We start from the raw sequence: 22,978 nt of genomic DNA, 5'->3' as shown, positions 1-22,978 counted from the left end.
GAGAGTTGTACATGTTGGAAAAGTTCGTTTGTGATGTCTATTTTCGTTATATGCTACTTTTAAGAAATTCAAAATAAGCACAATATCATGTGTAAAAAATTTATATTGCTGATGTCTGAAGTTTCATTTTATTCCAGTCCATCGAAATAAATTCATTTTAAAATAAAATCAACATCACACCTCCCAACCTTATTAATATTCAGGGTCATGAACCCAAGGGAGCATTCATTGCATCAGATATTTTCTTTAAACAAGGAAAGACAACCCAAGATTTTCTTTAATGGTATAGTCAGTTTCTTTTATTTATATACATTTGAATTGTGATAAAAATGGGGGGGGGGGATATTGTGAGATATGTTTTATTTCATTGAGATCACTTCTGGTCAAGTTTTATGTTGAATATGTTAAAAATTAACACAGTGTATTTTCAGTATGAAATACTGCATAGGTATATGAATGTGTTCACTAAATTTCTGTTTAATAAATACAGGTACCTGATTTCAAATAAGCTACATATCTGCAGCTACTAGTACATGTAAATATTTCTGGAAGGTAACTATCTACATAATCATAATCAGTAATTAATTTTCTCTGTTAACTGAATTCAACAAAAATAATTTAAACTGATATGCACAACATTTATATATCATGACTCATAATGAAAAATAGACAAAGTAAACAAACATCATACAATCATTTTTTTATTTTCAAGAAATTTACTAAGCACTTCATGTAGACAGACAATGGAATCTTCAACAACAAATAAGTTGTATATTACAGGCATATGTTATAATAAAAATTATGCTGTTTATAATTGAATTAAAAATTTATAAAATCAATATTTAGATACCCTTCACAAGATCTCCATATTTTGACTATTTTTAATGAACAAAATTAAGTGCACATGTACATTCTAAATATTTTTTTTTTTCGAATCAAAAATGTTTTAAAAAGTTCCATTTTTTAAAGGTAATCAAACTTATAATAAAATTCATAGTAAAAATATTCAAGTGTTTCTTTCTTTACTGATCTGGTTTAAAATACATGTGAAATTACAATATGTAATTCATATAGTTTAAGCATGCAATACCAGTGAGAGCTACATGTAGCTATTACCTCCCTTTTTTGCAAACATTTTCTATAATGTGCTTGAATTAAAAACATCAGTTTTAAGTTATAAATCTTATCTTATCATTTTATAACCTATGAAGTCACCTGCTTGGCACAGTGGCAAGAGCATCTACTAGAGAGTAATGAGTAAGGAGTTGATCCATAAATTGCTGGTTCAAAATCCCACAGTCAGACATAGATGAGACTGTATATACAGAGGTGCTGTGTTGCAGTAGGTGCTAGTACCAAAAAGATCCCTCATTGTTCAATTAGCCATGTGTGCCAAGTAAAGGACAAAATTTGCAGCTCTCCACCGACAAATGTTGGCATTCCCATATGAGTGAAAGTTTCTCAAGGAGAATTTTAAACAACGTACAAATAAACATGATCTATAGAGTCTTTGAATATGCAAATTCTTTTTTTTGAGAAAGGGATCCTCAAATGATGTTTAGATACGGTTCATAGGAGTAGAAAAGTACTGTATCATCCCAGCTAGTCTTCATGAATTCAGCAACCATTTGTTATATAGCCTGAAAAATATAAAATGTTAATGCATTAACATAAAAGTATATGATTGATATTTTTATAATTCTTAATTGAATCAATAAAATAGAGTCACACTTGTTATCTTGAAATGCTCATGGGACTGCTGAAAAAAACTGAGATGTCCAAGAGATTCAGGGTAATATATATATATATATATATATATATATATATATATATATATATATGTCATTCAAGGGACTTTAAAATGACTTTGATATCTCAATGTGTTCAAAATATCACTCAGTGTCAACTGTCAAAGATATATACCAAAGTTAAACTCTATACAGACTATTACAGAGTATATAAAATTCATATACATGTATGCCATTTACGGTGCTCATTCAATCTACCATTGTTCATTAATAGTCTGCATGAGAAAGAGATATGTGCAAACTAGAACTGCCCAAACGGGACAAAATACCCCTCGCTGGGTTTTTCAGAAGTAAGTTTTTCCATAATAAAGATATGTATCAGACAAGAATTATGAATTTTTTTCTTCCAGTGACCTTGAACTTCCCAAAATGACCTTGGGTCAAGGTCATGACACACCCTTGGGTCATGGGCAATCTTTGAGTGAAATGAGAACCTACCAAGTTTATCCATAAGAAAGATATGGACCGGACACGAATTATGAAATTTTTCTTCCAGTGACCTTGAACTTCCCAAAATGACCTTTGGTCAAGGTCATGACACACCCTTCGGTCATGGGCAATCTTTGTGTGAAATGAGAACCTACCAAGTTTATCCATAAGAAAGATATGGACCGGACACGAATTATGAAATTTTTCTTCCAGTGACCTTGAACTTCCCAAAATGACCTTGGTCAAGGTCATGACACATCCATGCATCATGGGCAATTTTTGTGTGAAATAAGAACCTACCAAGTTTATCCATAAGAAAGATATGGACCGAACACGAATTATGAAATTTTTCTTCCAGTGACCTTGAACTTCCCCAAATGACCTTGGGTAAAGGTCATGACACACCCTTGGGTCATGGGCAATCTTTGTATGAAATGAGAACCTACCAAGTTTATCCATAAAAGATATGTCTCAAACATGAATTTTGAAATTTTTCTTCCAGTGACCTTGAACTTCACCAAATGACCTTGGGTCAAGGTCATGACACACCCTTGAGTCGTGGGCAATCTTTGTGTGGAGTAGTAGATTCTAATGTCCCTCTGTAGGAAAGATATGGACCGGACACGATTGCACAGACAGACGGACAGACGGACAGACGGACAGACAGACAGACAGACAGACGGACAGACAGACAGACGGACAAGGTGATTCCTATATACCTCCCCAAACTTCGTTTGCGGGGGGTATAATGAGCAAATTAAAATAACAAAAGTAAATCATATATATAATACAATTTCAAGTGGTCGCAAATCATGCATTCATCCAATTTGTAATACTGTCATGAACGTCAACATAGTCCCTAGGTAGTCAAAGTTATTTTGATTTTAAGATATTGTTGTTTAACTGTACTTAATAATTAGACTGCACTGTATTCACTTGTTTCCCAACAGTACAGTACACATTTTTCACATTAATATTACCTGAAATCCATAATTATTATCATGATGAGAGTTATGCCCCTTTTCTATAACCCCAAAATATTGCTTTCTTTCTGAAAATTGTAGCTTTTTATACCTTACATAGATATCAACTAAAGTCTTCATAAAATAGGAATTTAAATTATGAAAACTTATATTATTTTAATCTCTACTTAACTTAAAAGCCAAGAAATAAACAAAATGATTTTCCAATATTTACATAGGACTTTCCAAGATAAACATTCTGTTTCTAATTATGGCACATCCATTACCCTTGACTCTGGGATTCTGTACTAGGATGTATTCATTCAAAAAACATGATGTACCAGTATCATGGCCCCACATGATGATATTGAATTTCATAATAAAAGGCTTCAGGCGCCTTAAATATTCCAGAAGAAAACTAACCCCCACTGTGGACCCACCCTATAGCTATATGATCTGAACAAATCTAAATCTGCTCTTAACTATCTCAGAGTGACTAATAATGACCTGCCTATTCTTGAAAAGATTTAAGATTTAAGATTTAATTTTTTGTCTACGGATTACTATTGTTCTCTTTATTTCATTGCTGCACACTAAATACACTTAGCATATCATCACCAGTAATCAACATACCTTCTCTTTGGACTTGACATCCTTTTCTAGATTCTCGTGGTTGAAGCTTTCATCAGATAATTTGTTTTGTTACAGCTGAACTACAAATATGATTAATAAGTTAATACAATCCTTTGCATTTAATTAATCCAAATAAAATACAAGCATTTGCAATAGTGTAGAAAGAAAACTGAATGAAAATTACTGACAAATCAATGCATGCACTACATGCAATTCAAAAAAAATATGTAATGCAATCATTTACAGTTTGCATAATATGCTGATTATGTATCAGCATAATTTTCAGTTCATTAAATTGTTTGCCGAAACAGACAAATAACTGTATTTATAAATTCTCTTCTATTTATAAATTTTCTTCTGCCTTTGATAAAAATCATATCAAACCACAAACCATGGGAGATCCTATATATATGTATTCTTTATGGCAAGACCTTTCATGGGATACCAAAAACTTTGACCTATTGACCTTGACCCTAAAAATGATATCTTGCCCACAAAGCGGGGGACCACAATTCTTTGAATTTGCTTGTTAACCTTGTTTTCTGAAAAAAAGTAAAAAATATTGTTTATTCATGGAAAAAATCGACAAAGAATAATTCTGAATGAAGCGCGTGCGGCGCATCCTTAGTGTCATTTCTTTCGGACTTTCTTCCATGTAAACAAACGAAATGCCTTTGATGCTGCATTATGATCATGTCATGCGCGGATCTAGTCAGGACCCCCCCCCCCCTGGAATTTACCAGGTTAGGAGTGCGCATGCGTTAGGAGAGAATGGACGTTTTTCTTGTGTACTGTGCAAAATTTGACTAATTTTGGACCTATACCAGATTTTGTGTAGGAATTTTGTGAAATTTTGTGTGTTCTCTAGCATTGCTATTCAAAGTTTGTTATTTCCGGGATGAATTAAATGTCCGAGTCAGAAAAGCGTCGTCGTCAGTCATCCGATGGGCAGACACCAAAACCTCAGGCAAAGAAAATGGCGAGTTCGACTGGGAATCCAGAAAACTCAGATTTAGATTTGACGGACCGGATGATTATCATTGGGCAGGCTATCGAGAATTTACAGAAAGGTCAGTTACAGTTACAAAAGTCTTTGGATAGTAAACTGGATAAATTCCGAAATGAATTTCTATCAAGTATTGACGAGAAACTCAAAGCTATAAAAAGCGATATTGACCTTGAACTTGGCAGTCAACAAAAACAAATCGATGTCCTGTCACAGTCCATCGACTCCATTCTGGGGCGACTTGATAAAGTTGAGAAAATAGAACGACCGGTCTTAGAAAATAGTTCAATCCCAATAGCCTGTGCAGGTATTGCATCAAGCACCGATCCGCTAAATGACCCGGAAGTTACAATAATTGCGACCAATGTTGAGCAAGAGGCAAATGAAAATGTTTTGGAAATCGCCAATGATCTGGTAAGATGTCTTCATGATTCGGTGAATGTAGTAGCAGCAGCTCGTTTAAAAAGTAGAAAATCTGGAAGGCCAGGGATAATTAAGATAAGTTTTTCAAATCTGGAAGAGAAAAAACAAATTCTGCGGGAAAAACAGACACTCAGATTGATAGAAAAATACAAAAATGTTTATCTTCGAGGTAGCAAATCACATACCGAGAGAATCTGTTGTTAAACGAACTCCAGATGGAAAACAGTACCGAATTACTGCTAGTGGTCGCATTGTCAAGAAAACGCAGACGGAAAAGAATGCACCGCATCATGTGCAGCACAACCTGGGGGATGAGGACACTGGATAGGAAGCGGCTCGGTCTATTGAACACACAATTAAATTTAGTCACATCAATGTAGGTGGGTGGACGGTTAACAACCATGATTTAAGGGTGTCCCTTATTGAACATATAAATGCAGACATAATAAGCATTAATGAAACTCATCTCAAAGATAACGAGAAATTGGACTTGAACGATCAGGGATATGAATGGTTTGGATACAACAGAAATTCTAAGCATATTCGTGCACCAAAAACATATGGTGGAGTAGGAATTTTGGTAAGGAAAACAATATTACAGCATTTTGTGGTTCGTGTTAATGACAAGTCATGTGAAGGTATCTTAGGGTTGGAATTTAAACACAAAGAATCCGACGTTCGGTTTGCTGTCTACTCTTGTTACCTTCCCCCAGAAAATTCTAATTGGGGACGTGATGCAGAAAAGTTTTATTCGCATATTTTGGCGCAGATCTATTTGAATTATGACATGGATGCCATATTTGTTCTCGGAGATTTAAACTCACGAATTGGACATTCCAAAGATTTTAGTTGTGAATTTGACAATATCCGCGACAGATGCGTAATTGATAATGTTTGCAACAAACATGGGGACTCATTCGTGGAATTCCTAAATGATAGTAAATTTTGTGTATTAAATGGACGATTCGGAGAGAAATCGAACCGATTCACTTCCATCTCAACCAGAGGGAAAGCGGTTGTCGATTATGCATGTATACCTCATGATGTTTTACCACATTGTACGGAATTCCAAATAGTGTCATGCGGGAGTATTATAGAAGAAAAAGGCATACAATCCGCTCTAGGAACTAAATGTAAATGTCCAGATCATGCATTTTTGGTATTTGACTATCAGTCAACATTCGCAACGTTTATAGATTTCCAAAAAGCATTTGATCTGGTAGACAGACAACTGTTACAATATAAGCTTAGGCTCAATGGAATTGATGGTGATATGTATAATGCCATTTCTAGCCTTTATCTATTGACTGAATCCTGTGTGCGTTTGAATAATTTTCATACAAGTTGGTTCACTAGTCAAAACGGGGTCCGCCAGGGAGATAATTTATCACCTACACTGTTCTCAATTTTTATCAACGACTTAGCGGTGAATATTAAGGAAACAAATATAGGAATTCCAATTAATGACGAAAAAGTTTCTTTACTTTTATACGCCGATGATATCGTGTTATTAACAGAAAATGAGGATGATATGCAAGTTTTACTGGACTTATTTTATAATTGGTGCTTAAAGTGGCGTTTAAATGTAAATATCGAAAAGTCAAATGTTGTGCATTTTCGTAAAGGGCGTCAACCGCGCACTAAGTTCGAATTCAGGTTAGGAAGTGAGAAATTACAGATCGTTCCACAATATAAATACCTTGGAATTATTTTTCATGAGAAGCAGTCCTCTTTATATGTTGCAGCGGAAACTCTAGCGAAGGCCGGAGGCAGGGCACTGGGTGGAGTGATTTCTAGAATACATTCTTATAAGGATGTTGGATTCAGAACATACGAAAACCTTTATGATTCCTGTGTTGTGCCAGTTCTTGATTATTGTTCGGGAGTATGGGGTTATAATGTTTTTCATAAAATTGATATGGTGCAAAATCGTGCAATCCGTTATTTTCTGGGGCTTCACCGATTTACCCCTTTATTTGCCCTTAACAGCGAAGTTGGATGGCTACCCTCTACACAGCGACGTTGGCTGAATATATTTCGCCTTTGGAACCGAATTCTTCAGTTGGAAAATGACAGATTAACGAAAAAAGTTTTCAATTGGGATTATAATATGCAGGGTGTGTGGTGTTCACAAATCAAAAATATTTTTGATAGTCTCAACAGTAGCAGTCTCTTTCAAAACCAGCAAATAGTAAATACCGAACACATGTACCAAAAACTTCGTCAATATGCTGAAAATGAATGGAAAGTGAAAATACAATCATCACCAAAATTAAGGACATATATTTCCTTCAAAGTTAATTGTGAAACCGAACCATATGTTGCATCTAATATTTCAAAAAACGAACGGTCAACCTTGGCACAGTTCAGGTGTGGAATGCTTCCCTTACGCATTGAAACTGGTCGATATAAAAGTGAACCCATAAGTTAAAGAACGTGTGTTTTCTGTTCTAGTTCCGTTGTTGAAGACGAAAAACATTTCTTATTACACTGTCAATTGTATAATAATGCTATGAAAAAATATTTTGATAGCGTGTACAAAGAGCACCCAAATAGTAATGATAATGATTATTTGTTCAAAGTTCTAAATCAAAATTACCAAATAAAGTTAGCCAAATTTGTACATTCAGCATATAACCATAGAAAGAATCTTCTGCATGTGTAAATTTATATAAATGTTATTAATGGAAAAAGTGACTTATAGGTCCAATGGGCCGGGTGCAGATTCAGTTTGACGTATTTTGTTTACACTGTATATTGAAATGTCTAAAATGCACAATGTCACTATAATAAATGATTACTTACTTACTTACTTACTTACTTTGAAGTTTGAACTTACATGTACTATTAGGCAGCAAGATAATGTGAGAATTTCTTCACCCATTCTTTATTATTGAAGTATCTGCTGAAAATAAAACAGAATGTGATTAAATCTTTTGAGAATTAAAAAAAAACAAAAGTCACTGATGCCTGATTTTTAATCATATTGACCCTTTTATCAATTTACATCTCTCTCTCTCTCTCTAACTATATATAAGTTTACCCAGGATTCTTTTATACATTTATATACCTGTACATGTAGATATTGGAGTAATTGGACATGCTTAATATTATTTATTTATTTATTCCAATCAGCATGATCAGGATGATAATAATTAAATAATGTTGCATATTAAATATGTTATAATTTTATCCCTACAGTTACATATACAATACTCACAACAGGCAAACCTTGAACTAGCACATCACTGTCTTCAGAGTATATCCTGCAAGAAACATTTGATCATTGCACATTACAAATGAATTGATTTGATTTCCTTTTTTAAACATTTGCTTTTTTGTTTTATTTTATTGAAATTATAATTTTTGTGCATTTAATACAGTATCATCACTATCATGTGCATACATATTGAAGACCATTTTTAAATTCAACCAACAAATTATCATTCTTCAAAAGAAAATTAAGACATACATTGAATACAGTAAAGATCAGTAAAGCCCATATTTTAAAAGTGGAGAAAAAAATATATTTTCTTGTGTGTATAATTTTAACATTAAATAAACAAAATATAACGATTACATTTATCATGATTATTATTATTATGGTTTTTGGTCAGTTTCTTTTTTATTAAATCTAGTAGCCTAGTGGGAAAGTGATATTATGATGATCTGACCAGTAAAAAGCCGGAGTGAGCAGTGAAAGAAATCTATTTCTAGCCTGGGCCTACAATGATTTCACATTTGTGCTTCATTATATACATTTTCTAAATTTAATAATGCTTGTTTATTTAACCTTATAGGGTCAATTGTGTAAATTTTTGTCATACCTTGAGATGGCTGTTCGAAATGTACTCTACAGCTGTACCTGCAATAGACAAACAAAAAAGAAAATTACTTTTCATTTAACACATTGAAATAATCAAACAATATGTAATTAAATACATGTATTCTTACAAACAAAAATGTAATGTACAAATATCTTTTCATTACACAGATTGATGCACGCAAGCATGTGATCTATTATACCCCCCACTTGAAAAGCGGGAGGGTATATTAAGTAATTGGTATGTCTGTCTGTCTGTTATGCTTGGTTGTACCCATCTCTTATCCGCTAATTCCTCTTATATACATGTACCACTGAGTGATATTTGAGGACTTTCACAGAATCTATATTACATATTGCAATTGTGCATCTTCTATTCTACTTTTTGATCTGCCACATATTTGGGGTTTCCCATAGAAAAACATGGTCACAGTCATTATATTCATATGAGAATTAGCTGTGGGTATCATTTAGTGTCAGAGCTGATTGCTCACAGTACCTCTAGTTTATACTTATACTATTTCAGTAGCTACTTTTAGATGGGCAATATACTTTGAAAGGGAAAATAGTGGTACACATAGAAATATTCAAAATTTTCATAAACTGCATATGTGCATGATTGATTGATTGTATGTTGTTTAGAATGTCCCTCTCGAGAATAATTTTCACTCATTTAGAAATGCCACCACTTGCGGGTGGATGGCTACAAATTTTGGGTGAGGGTCTTTGAGCAGGGAGGAATCTTTTCTGTGCCAGCACCTACAGCGACACGGGGCCTCGGTTTATACGATCTCATCCAAGGACCAGTCTCCACATCCCTCAGTGGGATTCAAATTAGCGACGTAAGGATTGACTCCTTACTTCCTGACTCTAGAGCAGACGCTCTAATCACTGTGCCATGTGGGCGACAACTGCATATGTGAAGTTTCATACCTGATACATACTTCACAAGTATGTGAGAACTTGTTAATATCATCTGATCATAAATTCTATGATATTAAATTAGAAAGGTTACAACCACATTTTGATCAGCTAGAAGGCTCTAAAGAAAACTGCATGATTGATATAAACAGCTGACACTATTAAAACTGCAAACAAATGTAAACAAACCTTAAATCCTTTATCAAGATACACATGTATATGTGTAGAGGAAATTCGGAAGGACTTCTTGTGCATACACACGAGTACGGATAGAATTAAATTTTAGTCTCATGGTATTTGAAAAAACACATATGGTCCTCACCATAGACCTATTGATAAGTAAGAATTATTACTTTTATACGCGTAACTCTGCATATGCATGCATAGTAGACTACCTTACAAGTAGGAACGAACTATAGCACACCTGCATTTTCTCTTCAATTTTAGACATGCAATTAACAGCATTTGACAAACATGCCCTAAAATATTTGGCCATTTTGTGCTAGAGGTAATCGAAAAAATAAATGAAATTCCACTTACGAGTGTTTTTGTTCACTAAATCAATGTATGTGGGTTAATCATGATCATCACAACTACTCCCTTCCACGTGGAAACATGTTTACAAAATCGAGAGGTGCTGTTTTGACACTTTAAAGTGAAATAGCACATGAAAGAATAAGAAACTGCAAACCTACTTTCACTTTTCAGGTAAAGAAACGTTTGTTTTTCAACTTTTTGCAATTTAGAAAATTTATAAATCAAGATAACATAAAGTTTTACCTTTTTTTTCATGTTGAATTTCTCTCTCGATTTTCACCTGTAACATGTTGGTCTCGCTGAATTCTCGCGAGGAAAGCTGTTCGGACGTTTACGGATATTGTTCATATTTCGTTACGTTTACCTCCGAATTCTTCCGATTTATGCTAATGAGGTTAGGAGGTGTGAACATGTTTTGTAACCAAGGAACACACTTAAAGGTAATGTAACGTCAAAAAGATAGCGTCAAGAATTTCTCAAAGATACCCATATTTATTTATTATTTTTCTTTATTGTTCCAACTATCTGATTGGCTCAAACTAAATCACATGATCAAGCATTAAAAATGTTACAGACTGGATGTTTCTATTTTAAAAATTTATAAACCTGCTGTTTTTAAAATTGGAAACGTCCTTTGTGAAGCAACAATAGTGCTGACGTCACAATAGTCTTTATAAACTGGATGTTTCTAAAAACAGATACTGCAGCTGATTTTCATTATTGTACATTGTGACGTCATAATGCAAATGACATAAGAATGCCTTGTATGAGAAGGTACCGAGTACTAGTATTGGAAAGAAGGATTTTCAGACATTTCTTATTAAAAGATAAAAAATGATAAACAATAGTAGCTTTTTGCACTTGTTTTGATTCCGTACAATCCCTCGACAGAGACATGTTAATTAACTTTCTTAACACTTGACTTCAATGTTGGTCTCCTAGCTGCAGCTGTCCTGGTACATGAATTGATGGAATCTCTTCTCCGCCTCTCTTCTCTCCGCTGATGTCTCGCACTCTCTGCCATTTCCTCTAGCACCAACTTGTTTTCCTAATCCCAGTATTAAGCATGGTAAGCCGCTGACCATTCTCTTTTGATGATTTAAGGAGGTCTTTTAAAACGCTCCGAGTTTCCTTCATGATTTCCACTTTCTCCTCTTCACTACTCTCTGTAGCGAATTGGTCTTGCTCGTTCTGCTGTAATATTTCATCCAGGATGTTAAAATCTTATCCTGGTAGTTCCAACTCTGGCAGTACTGGTCTTGGTACAATAGGCTGCTTTTCTATTAATGGCTCCGGCATCATTGTGAGGATGTCTGGCACCACCGCGTCCTTACTGGCTTCCTCTTCCTTGCTCTCCTCTACTTCCTTGCTCTCCTCTATTTCTTTGCTCTCTTCTACTTCCTTGCTCTCCTCTTCCTTTGCATCTCCTGTCTTTGATCTTTCTTTCCATGTATTAAGACTTTCCTCCCAAGATAATTTCTTGACATGCTCTTCCTTCAGCTGAAGGGGGTGCTCATTTTTTGTGTAGGTAGCTAGTAATCTCTTTAGGTTTCTTCCCTTGTTGTACAAGGTTCTCTTCTGCCAACTTGTGCGGCCGATATCCCTTGGCGTGCCTCATCACTTCTCTTTCTGTTTTTCCCATAAAATGTCACAAACTGCAATAATATGGTACGGCGTCCAAAGCTGTATGATATTTATAGTAATGTGCCTCTACATATCTTTTCTTTCCCCCATACTTATGACATCCTTGGCACTGGTATGCGTATCCTCTTTTATCTAACTTGTCCCTACTTTCGCTATCAATCATTTCTTTAGAGTCTGAAACAAGTGTAATAAATTTATAATTTGGATTCCTAGTTTTGACTATTCTAAGGTATTCATGATATATTGCCAAAGAGTGAGGACTGGATGGGCCACAAAGGTTGTGTTTTACATCTAATACAGTTTTTCAATAAATGGTTTTAACTTGTCATGATGCACGATTTTATATTGTATTTTGCCCTCTTCACTTTTCATTTTAATTTGGTAGGTTAAGTCCGAAAGTTTTTTTGTGATGACATATGGCAAGTTTTCCATCCCCAATCCGCTCCTGTATGTACCACACTTTATTCCCAGTCTTATACATGTATGGATGGACATTCAAGTCATAGTTTTCCTGTTGTTTAATACAAGATTCTTTTTAATTTTGTACGAGCGATGTCATTCGCTTTTTCTAAATTTTCTTTTAAGTTTAAAATGTACTCTCCATGAGTCTGAGCTGGATTGTTGGAGCATCCCTCAACCATCATATCAATGAGCATCCTCGGTTCACGACCTAGCATCAGAAAATTGGGTGTCATTCCTGTGGTTTCATGTATGCTCGATCTGTAAGCTGAAGTTATGTAACTAAGTTGTTTGTCCCAATCTGTTTCTTCATCTTTGATGTAACGTTTAATCATAGATATGAGAGTTCTATTGAAGCGCTCGGTTTTTCCATTGCCTTGAGGATGTCTTGGACGGGTACGGGTCTTTTTAATTTTGAGCATCTGACACATTTCCTGAAATAATTGACTTTCAAAGTTCATACCTTGGTCGAAGTGAATAGTCGTTGGACAGCCTAGTCGACTCAGTACTTCATTAAATAGAGTTTGGATTACGGTTAAAGCTTTTTGATCTGGAATGCCCATAGCCTCTGCCCAGTTAGTGAAATGATCTGTCACTGTAAGGATGAATCTGTTTTTCCGAGGTGTTATAGGTAGAGGTCCTATAATATCGATGGAAAGTCTGTCCATTGGCGCTCCTACAAGCATGGAACCAAGTTGTCCTTTTGGGTTCACATTTAACGTTTTGGTTCTTTGACATTCCTGACAACTGGATACATGTATATTTACGTCTTCCATCAAACCATACCAATAGAAATTTCTTTGGACTTTGTCTTGAGTTTTCCTGCGACCAAAGTGTCCTCCCAACGGTGCATCATGGGCTTGCTTTAGTATCTCCTTCCGGAAAGATTTAGGGGTCAAAATGTGAAAATACTGTTGATTCATCTCATTTTTATAAGCTTGTTTCACTAGCACTCCATTGGATAACTTCAGTAAATGAAAGATGTGCCAGTAGTGCCTGATAGCTGGAGACATAATTCCTATGGTCTTGATGTCTGGTCTTTGTTCCTTTTCTACCCACTCATAGACAGTAGTTAACTCGGGATTTTTTAATTATTCTCTCTTTATATTTTCGGTGGTGTAGACTGGCTTCCATTCTGAATTTTCTAGGGCTGTGTCTTGTGTCTTTACGCTGACTCTGGTCCGGACAGCTCTTGTGGAAGGACAAGCGTTATCATTGACTGTCATTCCAGCCATTCTTTGTATACACTTCTTGCATGGTCCACACTTTAAATTTTCTAGGTTGTCTGTGTCTTCACACTGACAGTTTGAAGGGTTTATGCATCTGCTCAGAGCATCGGCGTTCCCATGCTTCTGATCAGGACGATGCTGTATTTCGAAAACATATGCCGATACTATTTCAAGCCATCTTGCTGTGCGGTCCCTTGGCTCCTTTAATGTAAATAGCCAAACCAATGCCTGGTGGTCTGTCCTCACTAGAAATTTGCGCCCTAATAAATATTGTTTGTAATATTCAACAAAGTGACGAACTGCCAATAATTCTTTGTCGGTAATGCAATAATTCCTTTCTGACTTTGTAAGGGTGCGGCTGCCAAAACTTATGACTCTCTCCCTCCCGTCTTAAACCTGACTAAATACAGCTCCTATGGCCTCTCCACTAGCATCAGTGTCTAATATAAACCCCTCGTTATCTCTCGCATAAGTCATAATCTCTGGACCAGCTAAAATTTGTTTAAGAGTTGTAAACGCATTTTTGCATTCGGGGTCCCTGACAAAATCCATATCTTTCTTACTAAGTTTTACTAATGGGCTTGCTATTGTGGAGAAATCTTTGATAAATCGTCTATCCAAGTAACTGTCTTATTCAAGTTATATTTTCAGGACGAGGCCATTGAAAAATCTTGGCAACGTTATCTGCACTTGGTAAAACTCCATCCTTAGATACCACATGACCTAAGAAGTTTACGCTTTCTTGTAGTAGGTGACACTTTCCTGACTTTAGTTTTAATCCTGATTTCTTTATCTTTTCAAGGACTTCATTCACCCTTTGGAGATGTTGGTCAAGAGTATTTCCATACACCACGATGTCGTCCAAGTAAATGATACAGGTTTTCCAGTTGAGCCCTTGCAATACTAGTTCCATTAATCGCTGAAAGGTTGCACTTGCTGTACTTAGTCCCATAGGCATAGTTCGGAACTTGATGATAACCAGAAGTGATGTCAAAAGTGGAAAAGTAAACTTAGCCTCTCACCGCATTGAGACAGTCTTTAACTCTCGTTAATGGAAATGCGTCTGCTGTTGTGACGGCATTTAGTCTCCGATAGTCTATGCAAGGTCTCAGTTTACCATTTTTCTTCTTCACAAGTACTATGGGACTGGCTCAGGGTGATGTTGACTTTTGAATAATACCCTGATTTTGCATTGTGTCAATTACTTTCTTTTCTTCATTTTCATGCTAATTTCAAACCAAGTTTGCTAATCTGCAACACCACGTGTTTTGCGCTTTCTTATATAAGTTGTATTAGACTGCTGGTAATTTTGCGTCCGTGCTCAGTTCGACTGTCTCCAGTATTTCTGGGTCGATGCCCAAGTTGTGTGTTTCTACCAAACACATTCCGCTTGGCCTAATGCATCATCTTGGTGGAGATACAATTCATGATTTGAAGAATTTAATGCTCTCAGAGGTACAGAAACTTTATTTCTACTGTCGACTAAAGTCGATGCCACAGCTACAGTGTTCTTATTTGTATAGGATGGATCTGGTTCTATAAGATACACTTGTTGTTCAAGGTCAAATTCTTCTTCTGGTCTAGAGATCATGACTTGTATTATCCTTTCACTCTTTGCGGGTATTTGGTAGTCATCCATTAATAAAACCTTTCTGGACACATACTTTGCTTCGGACAACTTTAGGCAATAAACTCTCTTTCAACTTAAGAGTTTCGTGTATTTATTTGTTTCTGTCTTCAAGCTGGGGATTTAAATTTTTTTATAATACCGATTGTTATTATCATGATTTGATAAAAATACCCGAATGGTTGAAGTTATGTCATAGTTTACGTCATCAAAGGGAAATAACAAAAAAAAATTATGATTTTGCAATTTTTAGAGTTATCGTTCTTAAAATTCCACTTCCACGGAACGAGTCGGACTTTGGTGAATTTTGTCAATGATTGGTAATTTTACATGAATTATAAAGAAAGAAGATGGCGGGATAAGGCGGGCGAAGTGCCTATAGTGCGACAGATAAGAAGTGAAAAATTAAATCTCAATTATACCTAAATTTTATTTGATATTTTATCTAATAATAAAGTATCTTTTATGTAAAATCTTTACAATTTACAAAAATCTCAGAAAGACTGAAAATATTTGCCTGTGAAAAAGCATATACACACTAAAAAGAAGGAAAACGATCAATTTCTCATACTTAAACAAAATTTTTCAATATGAGTGGGTCTTCGCTCCATTTTTTTTGAAAGATGATCCTAAAAGTATGCAATAGAATATACAATTTTTGGTTTACAAAAACATGGAGCGAAGACCCACTATACCTTAAATTAAAAGTACACTTTTATGGCAAAACATTCGCATCTTTCCCAGAAAAACTTTAAGTCCATTAAGTCAAGGGTCATATCACAAACATGATTTAAATGCCCAAAAATCATTATGAGCCATGTATCAAATTTTCGAATTTTTTTTTCTCAGAAAAGGATTTTTTTTCTAATAATTTCATAAATTTCAAAGATTAGAAGTTAATTTAAATACTCAATTCACATACTGAATATCATTTCTTAATATCTGACGCTATAGGCATTCTGTCTGCCTTGTTCCCCCATCTTCTTTCACTTCAATGTTTGTTTAATTCTTATTAAAGCTGGTTTATACTAGTATGCTCATTTCACCGTACATCGGACACAAATTAACCATGCATCGGACACTTTCCGATGCAAACGTAATCACTGCCATTTTCATACAGAACCCAACTAACAGCTGTTTTTGCGGAAATAGAAAATAAAAACTCTAAATTTTCGGTTAAAATACAATTTTGTGATATATTACGACTAGAATTTGACTCAATTTATTTCTACAAACCAGAGTATTTTAACCTATGAGGAAATGGCGCGAATTACTGCATTACAAGCATTTTAAAGTCTTTCCTAAGGCAAAGTAAGGCATCTTGAATCTTTCCATATTTGTGCAACTATATCGTCAATTAAATATAACTGAAAGTTTATTTTTGAATAAAAAATACAAGTTTATTCATATCAATAATTTTAAAGCACTGTGATAAAGGTACGACATTTTCCCGAATCAAATAAAAGTTGTACGATGCATGGTAAATGATGTCCGATCCATGGTGAATTCTGGGTCATTTTTTTTAAAAATGGGTTTTTAATGATATTTTCTCAATAAAAAGCAAATATTTGTGTCCCAAATTTATATTTTAATCATAGACTAAATGTTAAGTTCCATTTTGATAATGTTCCATCGGTAGCGACATCGCTAGAACTTGTTGAAGTACAAGGGTGTCCGATGCATGGTGAATTCACCCTATATCACTGAGATGCTTAAGTTTACATCATGTATTTGGTTTATCTAAATATGGTGCCCTTTGTGAATGCATGGCCCATCAAATACATCCAAGTACTTTTAGAGGTAAATTCGTTAAAAAGGTGCAAAATGGATATTTCGTTTCTGAAGTCCTTGGCAGAGAAAATCAAAGAAACAAGAGGTTCTGTGAGCAATGAGCTCACTAAATGATACCCCGCCTCCCATATGAATATAATGGCAGTGTCAATGTTGTGCTATGGGAAACCCAAAATATGTGTAGGACTAAAATGTAAAAATAGGAGGTGCACAATGGCAATATGTAAGAAAGATTCTGTGAAAGTTTCATAAAATTTCACTCAGTGGTGTGAGAGGAGTTGCGGATAAGAGATGGATACCCCATAGCGTAACAGACGGACCGACGGACGGACATAACGATTAATACTCTCCCTCTTTTCAAGCAGGGGGTATAATACAGTATCCTCCAGTGTAAACTTGATAGTAGTATTTAAAAAAAGTAAGCTACCAAAAATCGTAATGCAAGTAGACATACCCCGGGTAACTAAGAAGGATTAAGTAGTTACGTGTATAAGAAGGATTTATGTAGGATATAAACACAGGGGGTACAGAGAGGTTATCACATACCATATAAGGAAATTTAAAAATTGAGTCTACTGTTCAATGTAGGTAAGTTCCTGACAACTGAATTAACAATTTTTAATCCAATGAAGTGTAGGACTATTTTATTATAACTGACATGTTGGAATACATTAGTATCTTGCAGCTATTGTAAAAAAAAGATCTTCCGATTTATATTTTTTGTATTTTATTCACACTTTTTCTTTATCCCGCATGGTACACCATAAATCAGTGAGTTCGTTATTCCAGTAAGGTTTGTTTACGTGACCTTTTAGACCGGTCATATTTTGTAATCTTGCACTCCATTTCCATTGTTATATAACATTACACAATTCTTTATATGTTCTATCAATGTTTTCTTGTGATTCACGACACGTCTCAATGCTTCTGATTATATTCAATAAACAAGTTCTTGTGTTTGTTGAGGACATAAAAGATTGAGGGATACACCGCATTTTGTATTTCTTGACTGGGGGGTGGGCATTTTAACTGTCTGGGATTTAAAACATATAATTACATTTATTTCGCAAGCACTTAAAATGCTTGATTAACCGGGAAGGTATAGTCATGCAACAGTGCCCAGTCTTTTATCCGAGATCTATTTCTACATTCAGAGAATCATGGGAAGGCTGTGTGTACAGGTACTGAATTGATTTGTTGAGGCAGGTATATTCTATCCAATGTAAAAACGGGAGAATATGTAATTCCCAGGACCTTCACTAATTAACATGACCAGGTATGTAATACATCAAATAATCTAAGAACATTGTTAAATTTCTTTTAAGAAAATGACTGAAAAACTAAATACAATCATGATCAGTAATCTAAATCAATGAATCGAAGAACCGAACACTGAAGCTATGTTTGTGCAAAATTAAGATTTGAAATGGTAGTATTTGAGAAATTATTTTGCCTAGATGCATTTCTTATACTGCAGTAGATTGAATTTTATCGTTCCTTCATTTCAGTCCTTGAATATTCGAATTAAGTCACGGGGTATTTCCCTATTACATGAGGTTAAATGGAAGAACCTCGGAGGAACGCAAATACAATAAGGCAAGCATTAATGCACGTTCCTGCTTGAAATATAATGTTAATGTAAGCTAAAACATTGCAACAGCATATTCATTAACCATTATCATATAGGCCTATAAGACAAATATCTTTTCAACATTTATTTAATAGGGGGCGGTTTGTTATGTTTTTATGCTCTATATCTAATGTCGATGAGCAGTACCCAGCTGTAGAAAAAGACATGGAATATAAATAGATTTTTAGCCAAGCCTGATGGCTAAAAAAAATGTTTTATTCTTCTCTAGTTGATAGTACACCTAATTACAGTATTTTCCATGTTTGCCATCATTTTGTCCTTCATAAATTTCCTATAGTCAGTATATTTGATTAATAACGTTTCAATATCTTTAGATTTTAATTTTAAAGATATTTTTAAGCGTTGTTCGTTAAACATATATAGTAAACTCTTGCATGAATATTTACTATAAACGGTAGTTATAGGCTAAATTAAATATATGATCAAGGTATTTTTTTGTTTCTGTGGTAAATACAGAGATGTATTTTGTAGGAAAAGTATAAATGGTAGAAATATTTTTAACCACATGTTTATGTCTTTGTAGTTGGTCATTATTGAAAGGGGTCTGTTAAATTTCATGTCTTATTTCCTTTTTTAGCAAATTCATATTTTTTTTCTTGTAGAAAAGGGATACAAATGTTTGTATTGCCTAACAAATTAAGAATAACATAAAAAATATGACACCATTTAGAGAATCTGTTAAAGGTACATGGAAGTAAATGTGCATCACATTCATATACATTATATTACAACTATAAAGGTCAAAAGATTTAATCGGCTTATTTTTAAAACCATTTTATATGATACTCGTTCATGTTCTGGACAAGAAAAGAGATTAGCCATTTTTACTTTGATTTCAATTTCATGTCCAGGGATTAAAGAATAAACAAATCTGAATGACGTTCATAACTTACATAAATTAGTAAAACTCCTATCACCCTCTAGTCTGCATGCTAGATCAAGTTCAAATTCAACATGCTAGATCAAGCCCATTCAAAACATTTATATGCTGTAAATGACCAAAGTAATTATGCTAGTTAGTTCATTTGGTATTTAATAGCCGGAGACAAGCTTTTACACATTTTTTTAAAATAATATATTCTAGTATTGGCGACTACGATCTCCATTTCGGGAAGAAGAATCAGAGATTTAGATTAAAATCAAATTCTATAAATAGAAAGACTATGTATTAGGCATAACTTTTTTATTATGGGTTCATAGCCAATTTTTCATTTCTCTCAACATGCCATTTTAACGAAAATTCTTTTCTCTCAGTTTACTCTTGATACGATATCTTAAATGGAGGAGAAGTTTTCTGTGTCTCTGACTCTATGGTACCTTGACCTACTGTATAATCTTCCTTGTCAAAAAAGAATGCTTTCCAGTTTTTGCAAAAAGTTTTGTTGGTATTTTCAAAATTTATTTGAATAAATGCAGGAAACGACCTTTGTAGTTTTTCCCTCTTCAAAAACACTTATATTTCGATTACAAGCTTAAAATCAAAACAGAGGTCAAAACATTTATTAAATATAAACAAAATACTCTTCCATTTTAATATCAATATTTATGATTTGAAAATCAGTTTCAAAAAATTATCTGGAAACCCTGAATAATATCTTTTTTAAAATTTTATCTCTCTGAAAAATGGAAAATTTTGTATTCTGTTACGTGACGAGGGCTAAAAAGGAACTTCCTGATTTAAAAATAGGAAATTCCAAATTGACACAAATTAAATAACTGATTTGGCAACTTTTTTTAATGTGATCAAAACATAAGTCGAATATATATTTTGGTACATAGTTATAACCTGTATATAATTTTTTTTTTTACACTGCTAATACTAAAATTAGGGTGTTGACGTTATTTTTTTTTTCATGACGGATAGTATGTAAACAAAATACAATTTAATTCTTCTCTCTTGTATTTTGCTGAAAATCAAAATCTGTATCATTTTATCAGATTATGAAAATCGATTATTCCTGTTTTTTCGGTCAGTAGATGCACTTTGGGGTAAAAAATTATCTGGAGCTCTGAATAATATCTTGCAAGTAAAAACAGGCTTTAACTTGCATATTTCATATGTCATATAATGGGTAATGAAAACTGTTGAACAAGCAACTTTTTTCTGTCTAACTCGAGACGTTTAAGATCATTAATTTGAACATCATCGGGGGAGGGGGGTCAATAGATACTTTTACTTGATTTACATTCAACTGGTACATAAACCGAGTCGTACACAAAAAGTCAAATCGTACACAAATCAGAAGTCAGCTCGTGCACAAACTAATGTCATTCGTACATAGGTTTTCCTACGTCTTCTTCTACCCATCCAATGCAAAAGCAGAAAAGTATTATTGCACTCTGCGTAAGGAGGCGAGTGTCTACATGTATATACAGTGCTCATAAAATTAAAAGTTTAAAAGATTAAAAGCGCAGAGATGTGACGTCTAATGCTGGCACTGGACAACTGGGTCTTAAAACTGTCCAGGAAGATCCTGACAGGCCCCCACCATTCCTCCTGGTAAGGAATTTCTTCTTGAGGGAAGAAGGAGGTCTTTTACACTTCTGTCCTTGTGTGTGGTACCAGGAACCCCAGGGTGTGGCCTCTGGTCCTCAACGATGCTGGGTGTAAGTAGCTCTCCGCCGGGATATCCACAAGATGGTAGACTATCCTATAAATCATGATAACTTGGGTCCTTTCCCGACGGATCTGGAGTGGCTGCCATTGGAGCTGCTGTAACATGGGTGTTACACTGCTTGAGTGCTGGTAGTGTCAAATGGCGAATCTAGCTGCACTTCATTTTTGCCGAGGAAGGCCAGGGTGGAATTGGCCTTCTTAGTAATCTTATCTATGTGCGTATCCCAGCTAAGGTTCTCGTGGATTGTGAGACCAAGATACTTGGTAGAGAGGACAGTGTTTAGGACTTGGTCGTGTATGCTATATAATCAGCGCAGTGGGGATTTCCGTTCTTTGTAAACCCGCAGTACTTCACACTTATCCGGGTTGAAATAAAGTATATTTAAGTCGCTCTGTATAATAGCTCGGTCTTTTGTTGTCCGTATCCTCCTTTACAACAAGCAGTCATCGGAGAGGAGACTGGTACATGTATAGATGACACTGTTGATGGCAAGTCATTACGTGATTTAAGGTATATTTTTCGGTGTACAAAAATTGGGGAGTCAACTCGTATACACAAAGGTTTTTCTTGTATATTTCAATCTATTTTATGCCTCTAATTTTACCTATACCATACACGCCGATTGTTTTTTAACAAGATTTTCCCGGCCTAATTAAATCCGAGGCGTCAACTACTACACATTATTATTATTTAAAAATATATTAATAGGTAAGTTTTTTGATTCTGTGCCACTGTGGATTTAATTGCAAATTAAAATGTATTTTATATTTTAAACAACATAAGCAAAATTAATGAATTTCATTGAATTTGATTTCTCTAATTGTTAAACATGACTACAACAAGATATGTTTAATTTTACATTTTAAAATTAGTCTTCTTTTATGCAAGTAATATGTGGATATAAATATTAATTAATATACTTTAGATAAGAAAGCTAGAAATTTTATATTTAGCGTGCACGATATTTAGCGGAAAATTATTTTAAATCACGTTATCGTAGACTTGTACGATATATCTTTCCGCTAAAAGCGGTGAAGGGAATTCACCGCCAAATGTAATGCGTTTACAGTATATCGTTATATATAATGTACATAGTAAATGCGATTGGAAAACATTGTAAGATTTTAATAGTATATCGTATCATTGCATACAATTTCCAAAAAACTTAACAAATTTAAAATGATTTTTTTTGTGAAAACGCAGGAAATATAACACTATAGTTTACGGTTTGTAAACTATAGCACCTGATAAACCTGTTTTATTCATTATCTCATTTTTGTGAATTTGGCGTGCCATATACAGTATATCGTTATATATAATGTACATAGTAAATGCGATTGGAAAACATTGTAAGATTTTAATAGTATATCGTATCATTGCATACAATTTCCAAAAAACTTAACAAATTTAAAAATTT

The 22,978-nt window shown here is 34.4% G+C and overlaps 1 protein-coding gene and 1 long non-coding RNA gene across 6 annotated transcripts in view; one reads left to right on the top strand and one right to left on the bottom strand.

The window, feature by feature from the left end:
- Positions 1-1,206: 1,206 nt before the first annotated feature.
- On the bottom strand, positions 1,207-10,623 carry LOC134236150 (uncharacterized). Of its 3 annotated transcripts, none has more exons than XR_009985546.1 (6): positions 10,546-10,623; positions 9,089-9,126; positions 8,482-8,527; positions 8,101-8,166; positions 3,833-3,912; positions 1,207-1,640 (listed from the first exon to the last, which is right to left on the bottom strand). It is a non-coding gene; the product is annotated as an uncharacterized LOC134236150 (long non-coding RNA). The 3 variants fall into 3 exon arrangements; XR_009985544.1 differs by lacking the exon at positions 10,546-10,623 and adding an exon at positions 10,195-10,492; XR_009985545.1 differs by lacking the exon at positions 10,546-10,623 and adding an exon at positions 10,195-10,492 and having other exon boundaries at positions 8,101-8,163.
- Positions 10,624-18,442: 7,819 nt separating this feature from the next.
- The window catches only part of LOC134236149 (alpha-(1,3)-fucosyltransferase fut-1-like), a 16,761-nt gene continuing 12,225 nt past the window's right edge, over positions 18,443-22,978 (top strand). The window contains exons 1-2 of one of the 3 annotated variants that reach the window (XM_062718324.1): positions 18,443-18,568; positions 18,801-18,888. In XM_062718324.1, the coding sequence (XP_062574308.1) occupies positions 18,854-18,888 (35 nt within the window). In that variant the 5' untranslated portion in view covers positions 18,443-18,568; positions 18,801-18,853. Of the gene's footprint in view, positions 18,569-18,800; positions 18,889-21,339; positions 21,444-21,594; positions 22,072-22,978 lie in introns of those variants that run through there. The other 2 variants (XM_062718323.1, XM_062718327.1) reach the window with 2 other exon arrangements.

Source organism: Saccostrea cucullata, unplaced genomic scaffold, assembly GCF_032062105.1.
Source record: "Saccostrea cucullata isolate Sc308-1 unplaced genomic scaffold, CSIRO_AGI_Scuc_v1 ctg765, whole genome shotgun sequence".
Lineage (NCBI taxonomy): Eukaryota > Metazoa > Mollusca > Bivalvia > Ostreida > Ostreidae > Saccostrea > Saccostrea cuccullata.
This window is presented reverse-complemented; position numbering and strand designations above follow the sequence as displayed.